This window comes from Scardinius erythrophthalmus (assembly GCF_964197995.2).
Source record: "Scardinius erythrophthalmus genome assembly, chromosome: 12".
NCBI lineage: Eukaryota > Metazoa > Chordata > Actinopteri > Cypriniformes > Leuciscidae > Scardinius > Scardinius erythrophthalmus.
In genome coordinates, this window is record NC_138232.1 from 36475497 (window position 1) to 36494952 (window position 19456).

At 38.8% G+C, this 19456-nt stretch overlaps 1 protein-coding gene across 1 annotated transcript; it reads left to right on the plus strand.

Moving 5' to 3' along the window:
• Positions 1–54: 54 nt before the first annotated feature.
• cavin2b (caveolae associated protein 2b) lies at positions 55–19357 on the plus strand. The gene is made up of 2 exons (XM_081381409.1): positions 55–1025; positions 16529–19357. The coding sequence occupies exons 1-2, from the start codon at positions 468–470 to the stop codon at positions 17402–17404; spliced, it is 1434 nt and encodes a 477-aa protein (XP_081237535.1). The 5' UTR covers positions 55–467; the 3' UTR covers positions 17405–19357.
• Positions 19358–19456: the final 99 nt, after the last annotated feature.

Consider the following 19456-nt stretch of genomic DNA (forward strand, 5'->3'; position numbering starts at 1 on the left):
GGTACTCCATGTGGAGAGAGTTGCTCATGTTCCACTGTACACACCCATATACTCGCACTTGACACATGCAAACACATAACTCCCTCACCAATGGGCCGGGCTAGATGCCATGGAAACCTAGCTACGCCCCCATAGGGTGTGGATGGCCTTTTTAAGCTGTGGGGAAGCCTCTACGCAGCTCTTCTAATCGCACCAGAGAGGGAGGGAGAGACAGAGAGAGAGAGAGAGAGAGTGAATAGAGTAAGAGTGTGGTTATCTTCAAAAAGGGGTGGGAACACTGAACCTGGAAGCTGAAAAGTTATTCCCAAGCCTGTAAACAGGAATTAAAGCTTTAAGAACGTGGAGGCACTAAAATCAACTGGAAGGGGAACCCGGTACAGCAAGACAAGCTCAATTAAAGGAGAAGGTAAAGAACAAGACAATTTTCCTGAGTGAAGTTATCTGTCGAGACCAAGAACAGCCTCAGAATGGGAGAAGATGCAGTGCAGGCAGAGAGGAGCAGCATGATCAGCACACATGAGAATCAGGAGCTGGTGGTGCCAAGCCCCAGCCCTACTCAGTCTTCACCCACCCATAGCCTCTCCCAGCTGGGCACTGGCGCTATCTATGCCGCTAGCGGAGAACCTAGTAGCCCTGGAGCTCTGGCTGGGGGCACCACAGGCGCTCTACCTGGAGATGGAGCTTCACCCACAGGCCAAGTGAATGCCATCACTGTCCTGACACTTCTAGATAAGCTGGTGAACATGCTGGACACAGTGCAAGAGAACCAGCACAAGATGGAGATGAGACAGGTCGAGATGGAAGGGGCAGTGAGGGGCATCCAGAATGATATGACCAAGCTCTCCAAGAGTCACACTTCCACCTCCAACACGGTCAGCAAACTCCTGGAGAAGAGCCGCAAGGTCAGCGTCCACATGAAAGAGGTCAAGGACAAGATGGATAAGCAGGCCGTCCAAGTGAAGAAATTGGAGGCCAACCACGCTACCCTGATCAAGAGGAACAACTTCAAAGTGCTCATCTTTCAGGTAAATGTACAGTGTGTGTACGTGTGTGTGTGTGTGTGTGTGTGTGTGTTGGGGGGCAGTTGGTGGTGTGGTATTTGATATGCTCAGGTGAAGACACTGAATGATTGCATTGTGCGAGGGTTCATTGTTGCATGTCGGATTTCACTGAACCAAGTTCAACTGTCTCCAACTCTGTTAACAATCAGCGATATTACAGTCTTACACAGCTGAGTAGAGTCTAATGAACCTAAATGTCATTAGCAGATCTTAGTTTATTAACATGTGCCTCCCTCAGGGTGGGTCCATTTCTAAAGCAGGAGAAAAGGGTCATAGTTCAGAGTGTAAAAATGAAAGCAATGCGTGAGAGGGTGTGATGTCACTTAAGGTCAGTATGAGGTGGGGTGGAATAGATTGGCTAATGCTTTGGGGTCAAAAGCTTAGACAACACTATCGAAACTGTTAAGTGCTTCTGGGATGGTTAAACCTAGTCAAAACTATCATAAGTCCTTGCAAATTTTGTACTTGACTCATCCCTATATGGGGGGGGGGGGGCAGCTGGGGCTCCAAACTAAGAGAGAGCTAGAGAGCTCGAGAGAGAGAGAGTCAATAGGGGAGGCTTGTTTTGAAGCTTAGCCAAAAGCTATTATTTAAAGCACAATAGCCTTGAATAGAAGGTGTGTCCAGAGATCAGCAACAGTGCAGCGTAATGTGTATCCTGTTGTCAGAAGACCCGTGCTGAAATGTGCTATGCTACACTGGCTAGCTGCTGTTTACTGCAAGACCTGCAATCAACCGAATGACTCAGTGATTCCAAAGTCAGAGAGTGCCGAGAGAGGCCTTCCATTTTCCCCTCTTTCTTACCAACTGTGTGGTTTCTGTAGAAGTGCATGATGTAAAGAATGAGAGGGAGCCCAGCGAAACACATTTTCAGAAAGTCAACATTCCATCTCTGTGCGAAGAGAGTGTTTAAAAAGATGGGAAGGTAAATTGCTTTTGATGAAAGTGTGAAAGCCCTCAGCTTTTACACTCTGCTTTAAACAGTGAGAGCACTCTTTCTGAGAACAGTTTCTACAGTTGCCGTCACAGACAGAGTGCTGTTTGTTAAAGCTGGCCAAAAATGTTGTGTGTGTTGCTATGGCAACTACGTTGTTTATTTGCAAGGAAATCTAATTGCAGAGTGCGACAGTTGAGATTTTCATCGTCTAAATTATTTCAGGCTCGCAACTTCTTTTTCTAAGCATTTGCCAAGCAGTTCAGACATGTCTGGTCTAAGGGAATGTGTTTAATCCAGCCATGGGGTTCTTGTAGTTAGGATGGGTGGGACAGTGGAAGACATGGAAGGAAAGTGTGTGCTTTTATATTTCCATCAGACATGCCCGACAGACACAAACATTCCTCAACAGTCATTGTCTTTTAATGTTCCTTCATTAAACCCCCTTCCGCTGTCCCTTGGGGTAGCCTATGTTTATTTCGGAGGAATGATAGGATCTGACCAGTACTGAAACTATCCTCAGCCGATTAAACAGACACAACTTCAGCAGGAGAATCAAAGAAACTTTTCAAGTCAAATGTTTCACATTTAAATACTATAACAAACAAGCTTCACAAAAAAATGAAAAAGACTTTCGGGTGAAGCCAGAAATCTCTGTGGTTTCAACACAGAGTCAAGTCAACACATTCTCAGTTTTATTTCCTCATCTCCATAGCTACATTCAGGTGTTCAACACACCCTCTCTGCCTGTGTTTTTCACTTTTATCTTCCCCTGCTACTTTGGGATTAGGGGTGCTTGGCTCCCCCTTAGGCGGACTGCATGCGCAAGAGAGAACGCTGTTCTTGCATAAGCAGAAACTCAAATGCTCACATTCCAGAGGTGGAGCAAGTCTCTCCTACTCTCCCAATGATATAAATAGGCCAGTAACCACAATCGATTAGAGCTCCATGAGACATGTATCAAGACATTGGTCACCACAGCCACTAAAGAGAAAAGGAGGACAGAGCTTGTAAAGTCTGCTTTAATCAAACATCATTCCATTTGTGATTGTTGATCATGATGCAACTTTCAATGAACACATTTTACTAATTGTCCCTGTGTTTCTCAACTTAACATATGGGTTGTGTTATAGCTGCACAACATCTCATAACTATCAGTGCATAATGCTTCAATTTTCATCATACTGAAAGCCAAATTTAGAGTAGGAAAGTGCAAGATGGAATATTTTTACAACTAGCCCTTCACTATCACCTAATAAGGCTATCTGTGCCTCTCCAGAAAGAGGAGAGAGAGGGGGGGAGGGGGAGAAAAGTGTCAGTGCAAGAAGGCCTGTAGGCAGAAAGAAAGGAGACAATAGTGTTTGTTTTCCATTGTCCATCAAAAAGGCATTATCTCTTTCCAAACTTAGCTTACTGTTACAGTTCCCACTGGTGCACTGGGGGTGATATGAAAACGAGAATAGATGAGAAAAGGGCTTCATTGCAATAAAGATTTACAACATGGTTGCTCAGAGATATTTTCAACGTATGTGCAAATTACACAAACTCACATCTCATCTCTCACAACACACTGCATACACTCTCAGAAAATAAAGTACATAATTGTACCTTTAGGGGTACAATGGCTTGTCACTGGGGCTGTACCCTCAAGGGTACAATATTGTACCTTAACCTTTAAAAGAAACGGTACATATATGTAGCCTACCTTTTAATGCTTTTTGACCCTCAAAAAGGTACACATATGTACCTTGGGGTCCAATAATAAGCCCTATGTGGTACGTTAGTGTAGATTGCAGGCTACCTTGGGGGACCCCTATTTCTGACAGTGTACATTTGACAACAAACTATATGGAACTGCATGTTAGAGCTACAAATTCGAAGTCCATCTTAGCAAAGAACTTAGTAACTCAAATACGCAGGAGAAAAAAGAAACAGCAATAAACTGCTAGTTAACCAAGTCATAAAGCCTCAAGTAGGGCTGAAAACACAGTTGTAATGACAACTGTAAAGTTTTTTTTTTTTTTTTTTTTTTAGGACATTCCTCAGCAACAAAACACCCAAAGGTTAGCAGATAAAAAGCATTATCTATTTTCCAAATATGAAATGTGTGACTGTTGTGGTCACCATTCACTGTTACACTGTACTGTAAATCTGGCCTTACTGAGCAGGAGGTAAACAGAGTCATTCACAGACTTTAACGAACAGGGCATTTGTTAAGCTAAATTGTTCCTTTGAAAGGATATAGAAATTAGGGCTGTAAATATATATATTTATTACATGCTTGGTTGAATTCTAATGTAGAATGTGGTCTCGTCTGTTATTTCTTGATAACAGACCGCTGCTAAGTATAACACACCGTTGCCATGAAAAACAGAGCGTTGCTATGGACGCAGGATTCTAACCGTAGAGACGGAACAGACTATTTTCTTTAGCGGAAGCAATACAATCGTTTTTATAACTCTTTTTACATCAATATTTTGTGTCAAATTATTGATTTATTTGGTAGGTAGCCATGTAATAAGCGGGATAATGTAGAGCGAGGCGGTTGTTATAGCGAATACAACCCGACAGGCTGATCAGGACCCTGACGCGAAGCGGATAACATTATCCCTTACATATCAATTCATTGCGATATTGTTGAAAACGACCAAAATAATTAAATTGAATCCTATCGGAATGTAACAGAATTTAAGAACAGCCAAGCAAATATTTACACCCTTAATGGAAACATGGTCTCTGGGTGCATTTCACTGTACAGGTTTAAAAACTGAATGAGCATGTGAAATGAGTTACATGAAAGTGACTGAACATGTTTTTGCACATGAGACTAGTAACAACTATTAGGGGTGGGTTATCAATACAGGCTTCTAATTCTAAATTCTAAAACTAATTCAGACGGCTTATAAGAATCACTTGTTTCAGGAATCAGGCCGCACTGGTCACACTGTATGTTTTTGATTCACTAAAAATACTCATGAGAGTAATTTGTAAATAGCATTGTATTTGTGATTAAATGAAAAACTATTATATTAAACACACGGGGGAGAATGAACATGTTTTACACATGTTGTAAAAAAAAAATATAAAAAACTTCTCAGTTTAGCTTTTACACAGTACATTTCTATACGCTTCATGTTTTGTAGTTATCTGACAGCTGTCTAACACACTGCCTGCAGGTGTTCACTCCCTTTTCTCTACAGCCACAATGAATCAACTGAAAATGCAAACAAATCATGTAAATCCATATTTGACAATCAAATCAAAATTGAGTACAAGCATACTGAAGATGCACTAAAATGTACACAATAAAAAATAAAAAAAACACACGCACAAAAGCACACCTGTGATAGCGTCATATGCTAAATATTAAATTATTGAAGCAGATGAAGGCAAGTGATACAGTATACCAGTGTCTGACAGAAATTTAGGTTTTAACACTCACTGGGTCTTCCTGAGCTGGACATACACTGTAATTATCTACAAAAAACAGACATCCTTTTGCCACTACTGTTATGAATACTGACAGAGTTCTGGCTCTTTGGTCCTATCTAAGTACACACACACACACACACACACACATAGGCTACACATACACACTGAAGAGACAAAAGCTGTTATTGTGTGTGTCCCGTGACAGGGAGCAATGCCAGCACAGAGGGAAGATCATACACACTCACAATGCCATGGGAACTCCTGTGGACAATATTCTATATACTGGGGCAAACCGCCCAGAAACAGCAGACAAACTACACATCATTTACAAAGAAAACTGCAATAAAACCATGCCCTTTCACACTGATCTTACATCGACCTCTTCTTTCAGAATAGAGGTTAAGTAATAAATCACATCAGGACTCCTGATCACCCTGTTCGGGTTTATTTTGCAATAATGATTTTCTGACTGCAGTCACTGCACATTATTCCACTTATTACAGCAGCTACTTAATGAAAAAATGAATGACTAAAGGACATGAAATCCTGAAATTATTTTATTATGTGAGAGAAAATTGAATGCAATGAATGAAGTTAGACAGCCATGTAAGAAGAAGTGGATATAAAAAAAATCATTCTTAAACCAGCATAGTTAGAGTTAAAACTAAACCTACCACATAAGTGGCAGTGGTTTCATAAAACTAATAAAAACAGAATACAATTATTGTTAATGTGATTGTGCTCATAACCATAATTGCAGTAGATGTTTTAAAGCAGCACTAGGCAACTTTTCAACCTTCATAATATATTTCCAAGACTCTTGTGATGGTACATCGACTTACAATAGGTTGAATGACACGTCTGCCATAGCCTGACGGGGTCTGTATCGTTTTTAATCGTACTTTTAAACTTCGGGTTTCGGGTAGTAACCCGAGAACAAAAAGAACTACAAAATTCGACTGCTTTACGGCATAGGCTACCTCACTTCCCTCAGCACGTCCTCACATGCTGTTGGACTTGCAGTGTTGCCAACTTAGCAATTTTGTTGCTAGATTTAGCAACTTTTCAGACTACCCTAGCAACTTTTTATTCAAAAAGCACCTAGCAACAAATTTAGCAATTTTTTTAATTTATTTGGCAACTTTTGGAAAGTGATTCTAATCCAAACAACACACGTACAAGCTAGCTAAATAGACAGAGCAGTTCATTCATAATTCCTTAAGATCGCTGTGGAAATGTGGAAATCGCCAATTCGCCATAGACAGTATAAGAAATCGCTGTGAAAACCGGAAAACAAAAGACAATGAGCGCAGGGGTGGGGCTACAGGCACAGAGGCTGCTGGCGGCAGCAGTAGCACGCATTTCACATTTTTGGCAAAATAATTTAAACACATTTCATGTTTCACTGGTTGATAAGAAAATAGCCTACGTTAAATGTAATTGTAAAGTGTTTAACTGTACAACATCAATGTTGTATTTAAAAATGAAAAAATCTGATCATGAAAAAGTGTTGTTTGTATTACTTTTACAAATACTGTAGCCTATGCATGTATGTATACATAATATATTTATGTATTTTTTTATTTTTTTTTACAAACAAATCTAAATTAGCATTTCAAATAATATCTACGTATTACATAATGGCGTAGTGTTGCATTGCGATTACGTAATGACGTCATAGCACAATGACGTCACAACATCATTTAGCAACTTTTAGCAACAAATTGATCTGCCTTTAGCAACTTCCCCTGAAAATTAGTTGGCAACACTGTGGACTTGTAAGTAACGTTATATTGCTTATATTGTATATCACTCAGACAAGCTTTCACTCGTTAGTGTGAGCTAAAAAGCACCTGGCGTTCTTGTTGATGGATTAGTAGACATCTTCGGAGGCTAGCTGTGCTTGTTCGATGTCCGACGATTTGTAACGCGTTGTGTTTATTCCCCAATCGAATGAGCATCAAACACAAGAATGAGCATTAAACAGAAACAACCCGCTTACGGGGTGTTCGAGGCGCACATACAATACAGACTGCGACAGTTCAACAGGGCGCGCGCAGCTCTTAAAGGGGCCACACCTTCTTTCCACTCGTTACAGCTTCCATCCGACTGAACAGGGACCGGTATACAGGGGGAAGGGGATCAGGCCGTGAGTGAAGAGACTGCTCTGCGTGAGTGGTATTTACGACAGTAACGTTAAAGTCCACATGAAATCAAAATTGATCATATTTACTTTGTTTGCCTAAATTGATCGTTTTGTGGTGAACAATTCATCCATGCAAGTCAATCCACACAAAAAAAATTTTTGGCTTCGTAATCTTTAATCAAAATCTGAAAATGCCCCTCCCCTCTGCATTGGAGGACCTTCTCTGATGACGTAGGTTTGAGGAATTGGTTTGGGCAACGCTTAACCACTCCCCTCAAACCGTTAGTCTGTTATGAGCAGAGATGGAGAGGAGGAGCGCTAGAGTAAAACCCTGCCCTCTGTTCAATATTCCGTTTCACTGGGAAATGCGTCACAACACTGGAGAAAAGTCGTTTGCAACTTCCGGTTCACGCGGACTTTAAATACAAGTAGTCCACAGCGACTCTAGGGGTCGTTGTTTGACCAAAACGGAATTCTTACCTAGTGCTGCTTTAAAAATACAGGCATAGGGTTTAATCAAATTTCTTGCACTCGGATCAGTGTGACAAAACATTTTTCTTTGAATAATTGTAATAGTTTAGTTTTAAGAGGGTTGCTCATGTCATGTAAACACCTTAATCCATGTAATTCCTTACTCTGATTCCTGACAATAATCAGAAGGTTGGTGTACATGTAAACATGGCCATTGTTGCATGAAGTTTTTCCAGGGCTGATTTTTTTAGAGAGGGAAACCCTCTTCCGCTCAGCTCTCCCACCCCGTCCTGCTCCAACTATTTTATTCCGCATGAATTCTTACACACTCAAAAACACACACACACACACACACACACACACACACACACACACACACACACACACACACACAGTACATTTCTTGTGAACACAAATAGTGTTGAACCTATAGCTAAACAAGCTACAGTACAAATTACACAATGTATAGTTCAACTACATTCAAGACAACCTTTAGAAAAGGCCGTTAGCAAACGTATACCAAAAGCTACAAACAAAATGACCTACCTAGCTTTAAAATATATTTTAAATTATACAACTATTAGACTAAGAGTTGTAGGAAAAATTCTTTGTGATGATCTTTTTCATTAAACTACCACTTCATTAAAATGAAATGCATCCAAACAAACTAACTAGCACAAATGGTCTCTGAAACAGAGAGAAAAAAACAGTACTTTGTCATCATGATACTAATGGAAGCTTGTTTCTGCCTAGAATAAATAAATAAAAGGTAATTGAAACTTACTGTTTTATTTATTGTTTATATATATTGCAAGTTCTGAGAAGTATATAAAGATATATGATATAAACTCGCAATTGCGAGGAAAAAAGAATTGTGAGATAAAAAGTCACATTTACCTTTTTTGTTTTTTATTCCGTGCCAGAAACAAGCTTGGAAAATTTTTTATTGTTACTTGGAAAACACTAAAATGGAAACAGTTGAACTATGGTCACACTACAAAAAACATAGTTTTAAAATAGTACGACTAAACACTCCACGCAAAAATATACCCATTTTCTTTTCTTTCTTTCAGTGTGTTGCAAAAATCACTGTGTATTTTTGAAAGAGATAGAGAATGTTTAGGGTTACAGGCCTGCCTTTGGTGTGACACAAAAGCAGAGAACACAGGCGAGCTTATGAGGTTAAACAGCTGCTTCCTGTCAGATGGGTTGTTAATGGGCAGCAGGAAGGGAAATGCAAGCATTAAAAACATTTAGAGAATTATAGGGGCTGGACGTCCCAATGCATTGCTAATGATAAAAAAAATATCATGAGCTTGAAAATAATTCTCCACCATATACAACTCCTTCAAACACAGCCACTTACATCTCTCTCTTTACTCTCCACACCCCACCCCTGAGCAAATATTTACCCCCCAATCCTTCATGAGTAGGCCTCAAAGTGACACGTATGTCAAGTGTGTTTAGAATGTAAAGTGAATTATTGGGAAAACAACTGGATAGCATCTCTGATAAAGCTGACAGCAATGAGAGAAGAGAGCATGGTACGGAGAGGTGTCTGTGTGTGTATATCTATGGATATACACTTGTCAAAACTAATATAGTCAAGTCATTTAAAAAAAAAATTTTTTTTTTTCACTTTATAAAATAATACATTTTAGCTTTGTAAAGTAATTCCTAAACAGTATGAAAGTGGTTATTCCTATTTGTCAACAAACAAATTTGAAACGGGATAGATCACCCAAAAATTTTAATTCTGTCATTAATTACTCGCCCACGTCATTCCAAACCAATAAGACTTTTGTTCGTCTTCAGAACACAAACGAAGATCTTTTTGATGAAATCTGAGAGCTTTCTGTCCCTCTATTGACAGTCCGAATAACTACCACTTTGATGCTTCAAAAAGTTGTTCTTAAGAGATCGTAAAACTAATCCATATAAATTTTCTGAAGAGACCTGATTGCTTTATTTTATGAACAGATATGCCTGTCTGTCTGCCTGCTTTGGAGAACTTTTATTAAAATAGGTGTACTGTATATTGATCTTAATCTGTTTGTCTTCATCTTCCTATCTAAGCCAACCGTGACACTTATGTTCCTTGTCGAGTCTTGTCCTTACATGGATGTTTTGTTGGGGTGCTCATTCTGTCTGCTCCGCCTTATTATTATTATTATTATTATTATTATTATTAAATCAAACATGGGAACTAGGGAAACAAAATGAACACCCCCAACAAAACATCCACGTAAGGATAAGATTTGTGGAGGAACACAAGAAACACTGGAGTTTAAATACACAAGGTGTAATTGGCAAACAAGACACACCTAGGAACAATAAAATAACTAATCAACAAGAAAAACTACAAAGGACTACAAAACATGTACAGAACAGGAAATAACATAAAAGTCCACACAAAACCAGTCTGGGATCATTACAGGAATACAAAAAAGGACATTTTGAATAAGTTAGCCTTATTCATGAGGAACAGAGTTTTCAAGTTTAAAGTATAAAAGTACCGTAAAATGTGGTTGATATAACTTAATTATATTGAAAAGAAAGGGCAAGCTTTTTGTTGTTTGGAGTTAATAGTTTACATTTATGGGTGAACTATCACTTTAAGACTCAGAGAAACTTGAGTAATAGCAGGCAAAGAGTAATATGCGTCTATTAGGACCACATCTGGTCAAATAAACATCAAATAAAACCCAGTCTATTCTTGCACAAAGAGAACAGGCACAAAGCATGCATTGTATGCAATGACTCACACTCAAAATGTTTACCAAAACATGCTCTCTAAAAATTGATTCCTTTAATAACCATAAACTGTAACAGAAATTTACCTCTTGTGAGATCCTCTTATATTATTGTACATATATGAGAAAACATATATCAACTCAGCTATCATAAGCGCCTACATTGCCCAAGGCGAGAGGGACCGGTTTAGTAAGCAAATGAATCAAACCTAGAGTATCATTTGACAGGCTGCGCAGCATGAGGTATGCTCTTTAGTGACACCACTGTCTAAAACACAACCAAGAATAAGAAGACAAAGTAGATGTAGAGGAGGCTATAGTCATTTACAAGTCATTTCCAGATCTCATACCTACAAGGCAGAATGCATGGAATGAACTGTTTGGTTCCCCACTGAGAAAACAACAGGAACTTGTGTCTCTGGAGGCCATAAGGAGGGATTCTTTAACCTGTTTATAACAGCTCTATGGTTTTTAATACTTAATTTGAGGGGCTTTTGTTACTTTCTGTTTTTGCCATCAGCATAAGCAGCTCATCTAAAGTTATTTCAAATACAGTGGTTCCGGAGACACACCTGAACCTGGTTAACCTGTCAAGATAAACTGTCCAAATTAAACAGCACAATTGCGCAAGCTGCTCTCAGACATATATAAAAATGTCAACACATACTCTCATTCTCAGAGACCATCTACAGTTAAAACTACAAAGTTTAGTGGCTGTTGATAGACACTCTTCTTGCCACACAGGCTAGTTCAGTGGCTCAGTGCATTATCTTTCCCAAATTAGCAATTTGAGCTTACCGATTGCCACTTAGAGACTTGAGGACAGTAATTGAAAACATGCAAATACAAATAAAGAGCAATGTCAAAAGCATCCAAACAACACAGAAACTCAATACACAGCATTGACTTCTCAAAGTTTTTAGTAAATTGTGCAATACAATCTAAGCTTTACTAAAAAAAAAGCCTTGGACTTAAAGGGTCAATCTCTCTATATTAATAAAAAAAAAGGAAAATATTTTCTAATAAACATATTATTCAAAGTGACATATTTCAATGAACATGAAAGGATTATGCAAAACAGTCTCAGTCTCATTATTGTATTTTAAAGATATTTTATCTAATTCTAACTAATTTATCTAAAGATATTTTATTAATGAATTATAGGACATTATATTGCTTGTTGTACTGCCTATTTGTAAATTGAAAAGAATAATTATATTATAACAATGTTCACAATAACTTTCACAATGCCACAATTCTAATGGTCCTACAAGTTTCTTAATGTAGTAAAAGCTCATAATAGTTTGAGTAAAAATTATACAGAGTAATACTAATATTTGTAAGTATGACCCTGAAGGAAGAAAACGTGTTTATTTGATCTTGCTATGGTAACAATTTTAACTTGGTGCTATAAATGAATTGCATTCATTATTATCTAATTCATGATCTGTTGGAGCTGAAAAGAAAATCTGGCATGCCAAATATTACAGGCATTATCACTGTTATACAAGACTGTGTACAGTATTCTTTTATTTTTACAGCTCATTTTGTTCACAAGCTCCCCTTCTAAAATTTCCCTTGTGATTCTTCTTTCTGATTCACGAAATCTTATCATTTGGCATCGCTTCAACTTTTTTTTTGATGCTTATTTTTAAACACATGCTTCAAGTTACTCCTAAAACTAGCTGGTCCTCACCAAAAAACACCTCTTACAACCCTATCACAACAGAAAGTAGGCTAATACTTAAACAAAGAAACTCTGCAATGCAAAAACAATGCAAAACCTATCCAACCCTTTGCTTTCACATATAAGATTTCAGCCAATGTTATGTCACACTGTTTTCTACTCAGTGTTGGGAACGTTACTTAAAAAAAGTAATTAGTTATAGTTACTAGTTACTTCTCACAAAAAGTAACTGCGTTAGTAACTGAATTACATCATTACAAAAGTAACTAATTACTAGCGAAAGTAACTATTGCGTTACTTAAAAAAAGTTTAAATACAAGAAATTTCTTGGATACCCCCAATGTGAAATGTTAAATGAATGAAATGGACACTAAATAGAACATCTTATTATTATTAAACATTGTACACTAATCTACACTATTTTAATGTTGCTGTGGGACAATGTGAGAGACACCTATTAACTTAAATATTAAAATATTATCATTACTATAGTGGAACAACAAAATAATAGATGGTTTGGAACTTTTAATATTTATTGCACAGGCCACAACTGGCCAACAAATAAGTCTAAAAATAAATCATGCTTCTTAAGAAATGTACCAAAAATAAATAAATAGTAGCCTTATAAAAATATTCATACACATACACTAGTGCATATAATTAAAATAAAACTCACACACCTTTACAAATGGTAGACATTCTGTATAGCTTTTAGTTTTAGTTAGTTTTTTCTTCCTCACAATAGTAAGTTTAACAAAAAGTGCTCTCAATATAATACTGAACAATGTATCAACATACATAATAATAATACAATCTAATCTTTTGTGGGTTTATTTTTATAACCTACAGAGAACGTCATCATCAGAGGTTATTTATTTTAGCCAAATTCTAGTCATGTTTGCCGCACGTGTTCACAACCGCCAAACAAATATGTTTGAACGTTCCCTGCAGGTTATTTTGGAGTTTATGTTATATAAACTAATTAAAACATTGCATATGATACCAATATGCTACATATATTATTCTAATGCTGAAATGTGTAATTTATTTATAAATAAAGTATTTATGCTCAGACACATTCGGTCTCTCTCGCGCACTGTCGAGCGCGTTCTCGGACACATTCGGTCTCTCTCGCGCACTGTCGAGCGCGTTCTCGGACACATTCGGTCTCTGCCGTGCACTGTCAAACGCGTTCTCGGACACACTCGGTCTCTCTCGCGCACGGTCGAGCGCTCTCGCGACATTCGCCTCGCTTATTTTGTCCAGTCCGGCGCCTCATAAACACTCACACACCAGAGAAAAAAACTTTGCAGCTCCTATGGCTGAGAGAGAGAGCCTACTCGGATGAAAACCGCTTCAGTGAGCTCAACTATAGTAACGCCGCATTTTTATTGACAGTAACGGTAACGGCGTTGTAATGGAGGAAGCAGTAATTAGTTTGATTACTCGTTACTGAAAAAAATAACGCCGTTAGTAACGCCGTTTATTTATAACGCCGTTATTCCCATCACTGTTCTACTATGTTTTTAACTCCAAGTATCCAAGTTTATTATTTGCTGTGGTAACTCTGATGAGAGACTGATGGAACATGGAAATTATGTGTTAAAGTTTGCAGGACACTCCGCCAGATTCATTCTCAGACTGTGCCAGCAATATCATACCAATACCTTTGATCCATATTTGCCTTCCAAAGTAAAGCTCTTTCATGGGTGGACAGATCTACTAAATCCCAAAAGCGGTATTTCACCCCTGATTTAGCATGTTGCATATATCCACAGAGATTACCGTCAGTCATTTTGTATCCTTTTTGTTAGTTCTCTTCTGTTAGGTCAAATCTCTCCCTCCACTTTGACAGGCCAAACTCGCATTCCCTCACACACAGAGAGCTTCAGAGGCCAGAGTTACAACAGGGGGTTCAGAGGGGAACACAACCTTTCTATCATGTTAGAAAAGCAGATGTGAACATTAAGGCTCTGTGCAGGCAGTATAAAGAGATAAGAGGAATCAAGGCAGGTTCGAATTCAATGTTTGCGTAACATTCTGTCAACTAAGATTCCTTCATCTCTTCACCTTTTGAAGAGAGTTTAGATATATCCTTTGCTGCATGATACCTAAACTCTGTGTGGTTTGGGGGTTCACAGAAACAATAAAATGGAGCCTGATGTAGCAAACGAGAGACATTCTGATCATTTAAATAAATGTCAATTAACTTATGCCATTTCTACTGAGAAATAAGCAGCAGTCTAGTATGTTTACATAGGAAAACTATTAAAAAGGCACACACCTGATTCCTGCATAAACTACCCTTTAAAGGGTAAATGAAACACCGTTTTAGCACCTGTTAGTTCTCACCACAATTTTGAAAAATGCACCAAAAGTGGGCGTGGTACGCTGAGAGTGGAGGGGGAAGAGGGCAGACTGAAAACACAACAACAGCGTCTGATTCAAACAGCTTCAAATGAACCAGTTTTCTCCTACAATTAAAACTAATCGATGGTATGGTAACATTCTCTTCTATGATGTGCAACATACATACTTCTGTTAAAATCTTGTCAAAAAATGTAGTTTACTGTTTCATGACTCTTTAAAGCATATGTACATGTACTGTATGCCCAAAAACAGGGGGTATCTGCATTCATAGTACATTTGTACAAATGCAGTACATTTTTGTGTGCTTATACATTTCAGACTGATCGAAAACAGTGTAGTTAAAGTGATTAACTGGGAGGTTTCCTGTTTGACGTGACCTCATCCGTATCAGAATTTAGAGTCTTATCGCTAAGAGAGCGAGGCTCTCAGGCTCTCCTTTGAATTTCTGACATGCCATGGAACATTCTGATGGGTGGGTGTGTGGGGGGGGGGGATGTGGACAAACAGGGCTTCTGTCCAGGTGTCCCCATTGCTACACTCCACCCCAAATGCTTCCTGACTCTCATCCTATGCTCCCTTCCAAAGCTCTACACCAGACTTCCCTGCTTTCTGTTCTCTCTTTCTCTTTCCAATTGCCCAACTCTCGCTCCCTTTCTGTCCTGGCTGTCCTCCAAAACTCAGTGGAAACTCTGATATGAGCTGTGTAGGGTCATGCCTGGCCTTCCTTCCCAATCGTCTCGCTATTCTTTAGCCTTTATGATTGTCTCCAGCAGGGAAAAGAGGGTCTGTACACAATGTTTTTCACACCAAATGTTCTTGTTCCCTTGTGTCATTTAAAGGAATGTATATCCACACTACACATCAACACTCCATATAGTACTTCATATTACAAGCTGAGCATAATGAGCTTGAATATTTTCGACACTGCATCATCTTTTAAAAGACAAATTCTTGAAACTATGATAAAAGGTCACGGTGTGTTGATGAAGAACATTTCTTTGGCAGTATACTTTTAAGAGCAAAAAGTGTGTTCAACTGTTTAAAACCCCTTCATAATGGCTGCTGTAAAGCCACAGACAAAACTCTGGAAATGTCCTGTTGTAGGCCTACATTATAAGAAGATTTTTTTCTCAGTGATTTTAATCTGGCCAATACACAGATTTTCAGAGAGGTTTCAGAGGTTTTATGTTTATTTGAATTAATTTGTCAGATTAATTTAATTTGCTACTAAGCTACAGACTTTACCATAAAGCTTTTTACCCTGTTCTAAAATCCTGATTAAAAAGAAGACCTAAACTTAAGTCTTAAGATTGATTATCTTAAGACTTTCTTAAAGGCATTAATAGAGAATGATGTTATGTAGAAACTATTGAAGATATCTCCCACAAACACATGACAGCTGTATCATAAGCATTCTTAGAGTCTGGTTGCCAAGGAACCAAATACAAATCTTGCAGGCAGCTAATTCGGCACTGACTTGGATTCCTCTGTGTGGAAACCATTGCGTATTAAAATAATATGGCTTTAGCAATCAAATATAGCATTATATAGCTTATAGCATTAAACTTGGCAGAACTGTGTATTAAGAGCAATCATATGTGGTGTGAAAATAACGCTGTAAATGGGCAGAACTGTATAATTTATTCTTTTTGTTTTTTCATTTGTGTTGTGCAGGAGGAAAATGAAATCCCTTCTAGTGTCTTTGTGAAGGATCCTGTACCGTTACCTGAACTGGAAGAGGAGACCCCGGCCATTGATACCAACCGTTCTCAAGAGGAGGGCCTTCAGACCATCGCTCTCTCCTCGGATGAGGAGCAGGGACCAGAAGAGGATGAGGATGACATTTTGAGGGTTTTGGATCTCGAAGCTGAAACCAGAGTTGAAAAATCTCGAGCTGAGAAGATCAAGCGTTCCAGTCTGAAGAAAGTGGACAGCCTGAAGAAGGCTTTCTCCAGGCAGAACATTGAGAAGAAGATGAACAAGATTGTGTCCCAAGAGAAGCGTGATAAAATCAAGAAGAGTCTGACACCGAACCACCAGAAGAGCCCTAGTGCCAAGAGCACCTCTTTCAAGGTCTCTCCTCTAACCTTCAACATCAAGAAGAACCGCAGTGGGGACGGGGAACCGGAGTCTGAGGACTCAGCTCAACCGGAGAGCTCGCCAAGTGCTGTTGCATCCATCGAACTGGCCCCTATTGAGAGCCCGACTGAAAACCTGTCCTTCAAAGAGGTTCACTCCCATCTTGAACCAGGACGGGAGGAAGTAAAGGCAGCTGTGGAGGCAATGGAGAAAGATGAGGTGCCCAGCTTCCTGAATGGCACAGCTGAGGTTGAGCTGTCGATCACAGAAGATGTAAGCGAGGAGTATGCTCTCTCTGCGACCCTGCCCCAGGACGCCTCCAAGATAGTGATGTCCCACAGTGCTTTACAGGAAGAGGATGAAGAGGAAGGAGAGGAAGAAAAGGGAAAGGAAAGAGTGCAGAGTGAAGACCTCCCTCTAGCAGAAGCTGCAGGCCAAGCTGAGGGTGTTGCTGTAGGACAAGCATCCTAATGTCCTGACCCTCCATTCCAGCCCTAGGACACCCTCCTAAGCTGAGAAAACACTCTCTCCCTTATCAGTGCCAGCCATCCCCATCAAGAACCCAGACATCTGGCCTGTCCTTGCAGAAAATAGACTTACAATACAGTCCATTCAAAGGCAAAATTCATGAACTATATGACATTTGCTTATAAATCCCATATCGCTGTTGTTAGTCCCTAGTCTTTTAGCAGGAGTGAATGTGAAAGCAGTCATATCAGTTAGTCTTATCCAACACTCTGTTACAAAACTTGCGCTTGTGAGAAACCCACTCCAGCTGGGATTACTGGACATTCTGTCTTCCTCTGGTGACTACCTGTCAGCTGAGAAAGTTGGCGAAGTAAAACAAATCGCTTACAGCCAAAGGATTCAATGGATGCCAAGCACAGTCCATCTATTCAATGGACATGTTTTGACCATACCCTGGTTTTCATCCCACAATGCCACAATTAATTTCTTCTGGAACAGCCTGTGCACAGCTGAAAGTGATATTAACTTCATGCAACCAAGATAATTTTCATCCTTGGTCCAATTAGGTTTTGTATGGAAGCTTGTTTGCACCACAGATTAAAAAATAAAAACGGTAATTTTACTTTTTATCTCACAAATCTGACTTTTTTCGCTAGATAAAAAGTCGCAATCGTCTTTTAAATCCTTTGATTCTGTGGCGGAAACAAGCTTCCATAGTTTTGTTTTAGAGATTAAACAGCACAAATACACTGCCATGTTCTATCTCTGTATTTATCAAAAAAGTGTACTCAATATTAAATTTTAAGTGTACTGTGAACCCATAAACATAGAGACCAAAAGATGTGAGAAAGCTAGTGTATTGTCCTAAACTTAACTACAAATATAATTTCTGATTTCTGCTTCGTAGTGGCTAATAAACATTTAGATAACTTTTTCTGTCCTGAGTGAGCACACGCCATGCTCACACACGCTTCAAATCTGGAATGCAGCTTATGTGGGGCATCCTGGTCTCCCCTGAGCTCCACATATGTCTCGGACCTTTACTCAGAAAGCATTCCTGCTTTTGATGTACGGCTCTTTTCAGAGACCATTTCTCAAGATCCCGTTGGCATTGTGCTGGCTGAGAAATAGGCACTGTGAAGCCAGTCTGGATTACAGGCATATGCCTGAAAGTGATGAAGGAGACGATGCATGCAAATTAGCCAGAGAAGTGTGGAAAGTGATGGACACCTGAACAAGTATGAAAAGTGAAATTCTGTTTGGATTGTTGTACTGGAGTTTCAAAATGTGAGAACTGAATAGCACAAGGGCAAATACAAAACCCCCCTCATCACTTTGGAATAAATGCAGTTAACTGATATTTGTGCACACATCATCACTCGCTATTATACAAATCCATAAATAAAATAGTGCTGTCAGCGGATAAAGAAAAGCATGAGGAGCAGCACTGACCAATCAAGTCTGATTTGATATTGTTGATATTGTGAGGCAATGAAAACAGAGTTTGGTTCTCATATGTGTTTATTATAAGTCAGAGCAAGTGGGATTTTTTTTGTGTGTGTGTTTATTTCCAGCATATTTTCATTTCAGTATTCCAGTGCTGAACAAAAACATAAAAGTGTGTATCTTCGCTTTGGGTGGATGTCTCTTTTAGTTGAAAAGGGATGAGGTTTTACTTCTTTAAAATATAACAGATTTTAACTAATTTTTGCTGATGCTTGTAATCCCTAATCTGTATTTGCATATTCTTCAAGATGTTAATTGCATCAATGACTTCATAATATATACGAGAGCTATGTGTTGTCTTGGTTATATTTTAGAAACATTATGATTCACGCCAAAGAAAATGGCTCAGTTAGACGAGACCTTGTTTCTGTAACACCTGTTTACCAAGTTGTTTCACGCTCTGTTCAAATTGTTCTTATAATGCAAATGAATAAAAACTTTGAAACATGCCTTTTCATGTCTATCTTGTTCCTTTGAATCTTTAGTATGCTATCAAAGACCTGTTTTTTTTCCTTTAGTAGGCTAATCTGTATGACAGTATGACCGTAA

What these genes read in the sequence shown, in the direction of transcription:
- cavin2b (XM_081381409.1), top strand. Translation starts at nt 468, where the DNA reads ATGGGAGAAGATGCAGTGCAGGCAGAGAGGAGCAGCATGATCAGCACA. An exon ending in TCAAAGTGCTCATCTTTCAG is followed by an intron (nt 1,026 to 16,528) that starts GTAAATGTACAG and finishes TGTGTTGTGCAG; the next exon opens with GAGGAAAATGAAATCCCTTC.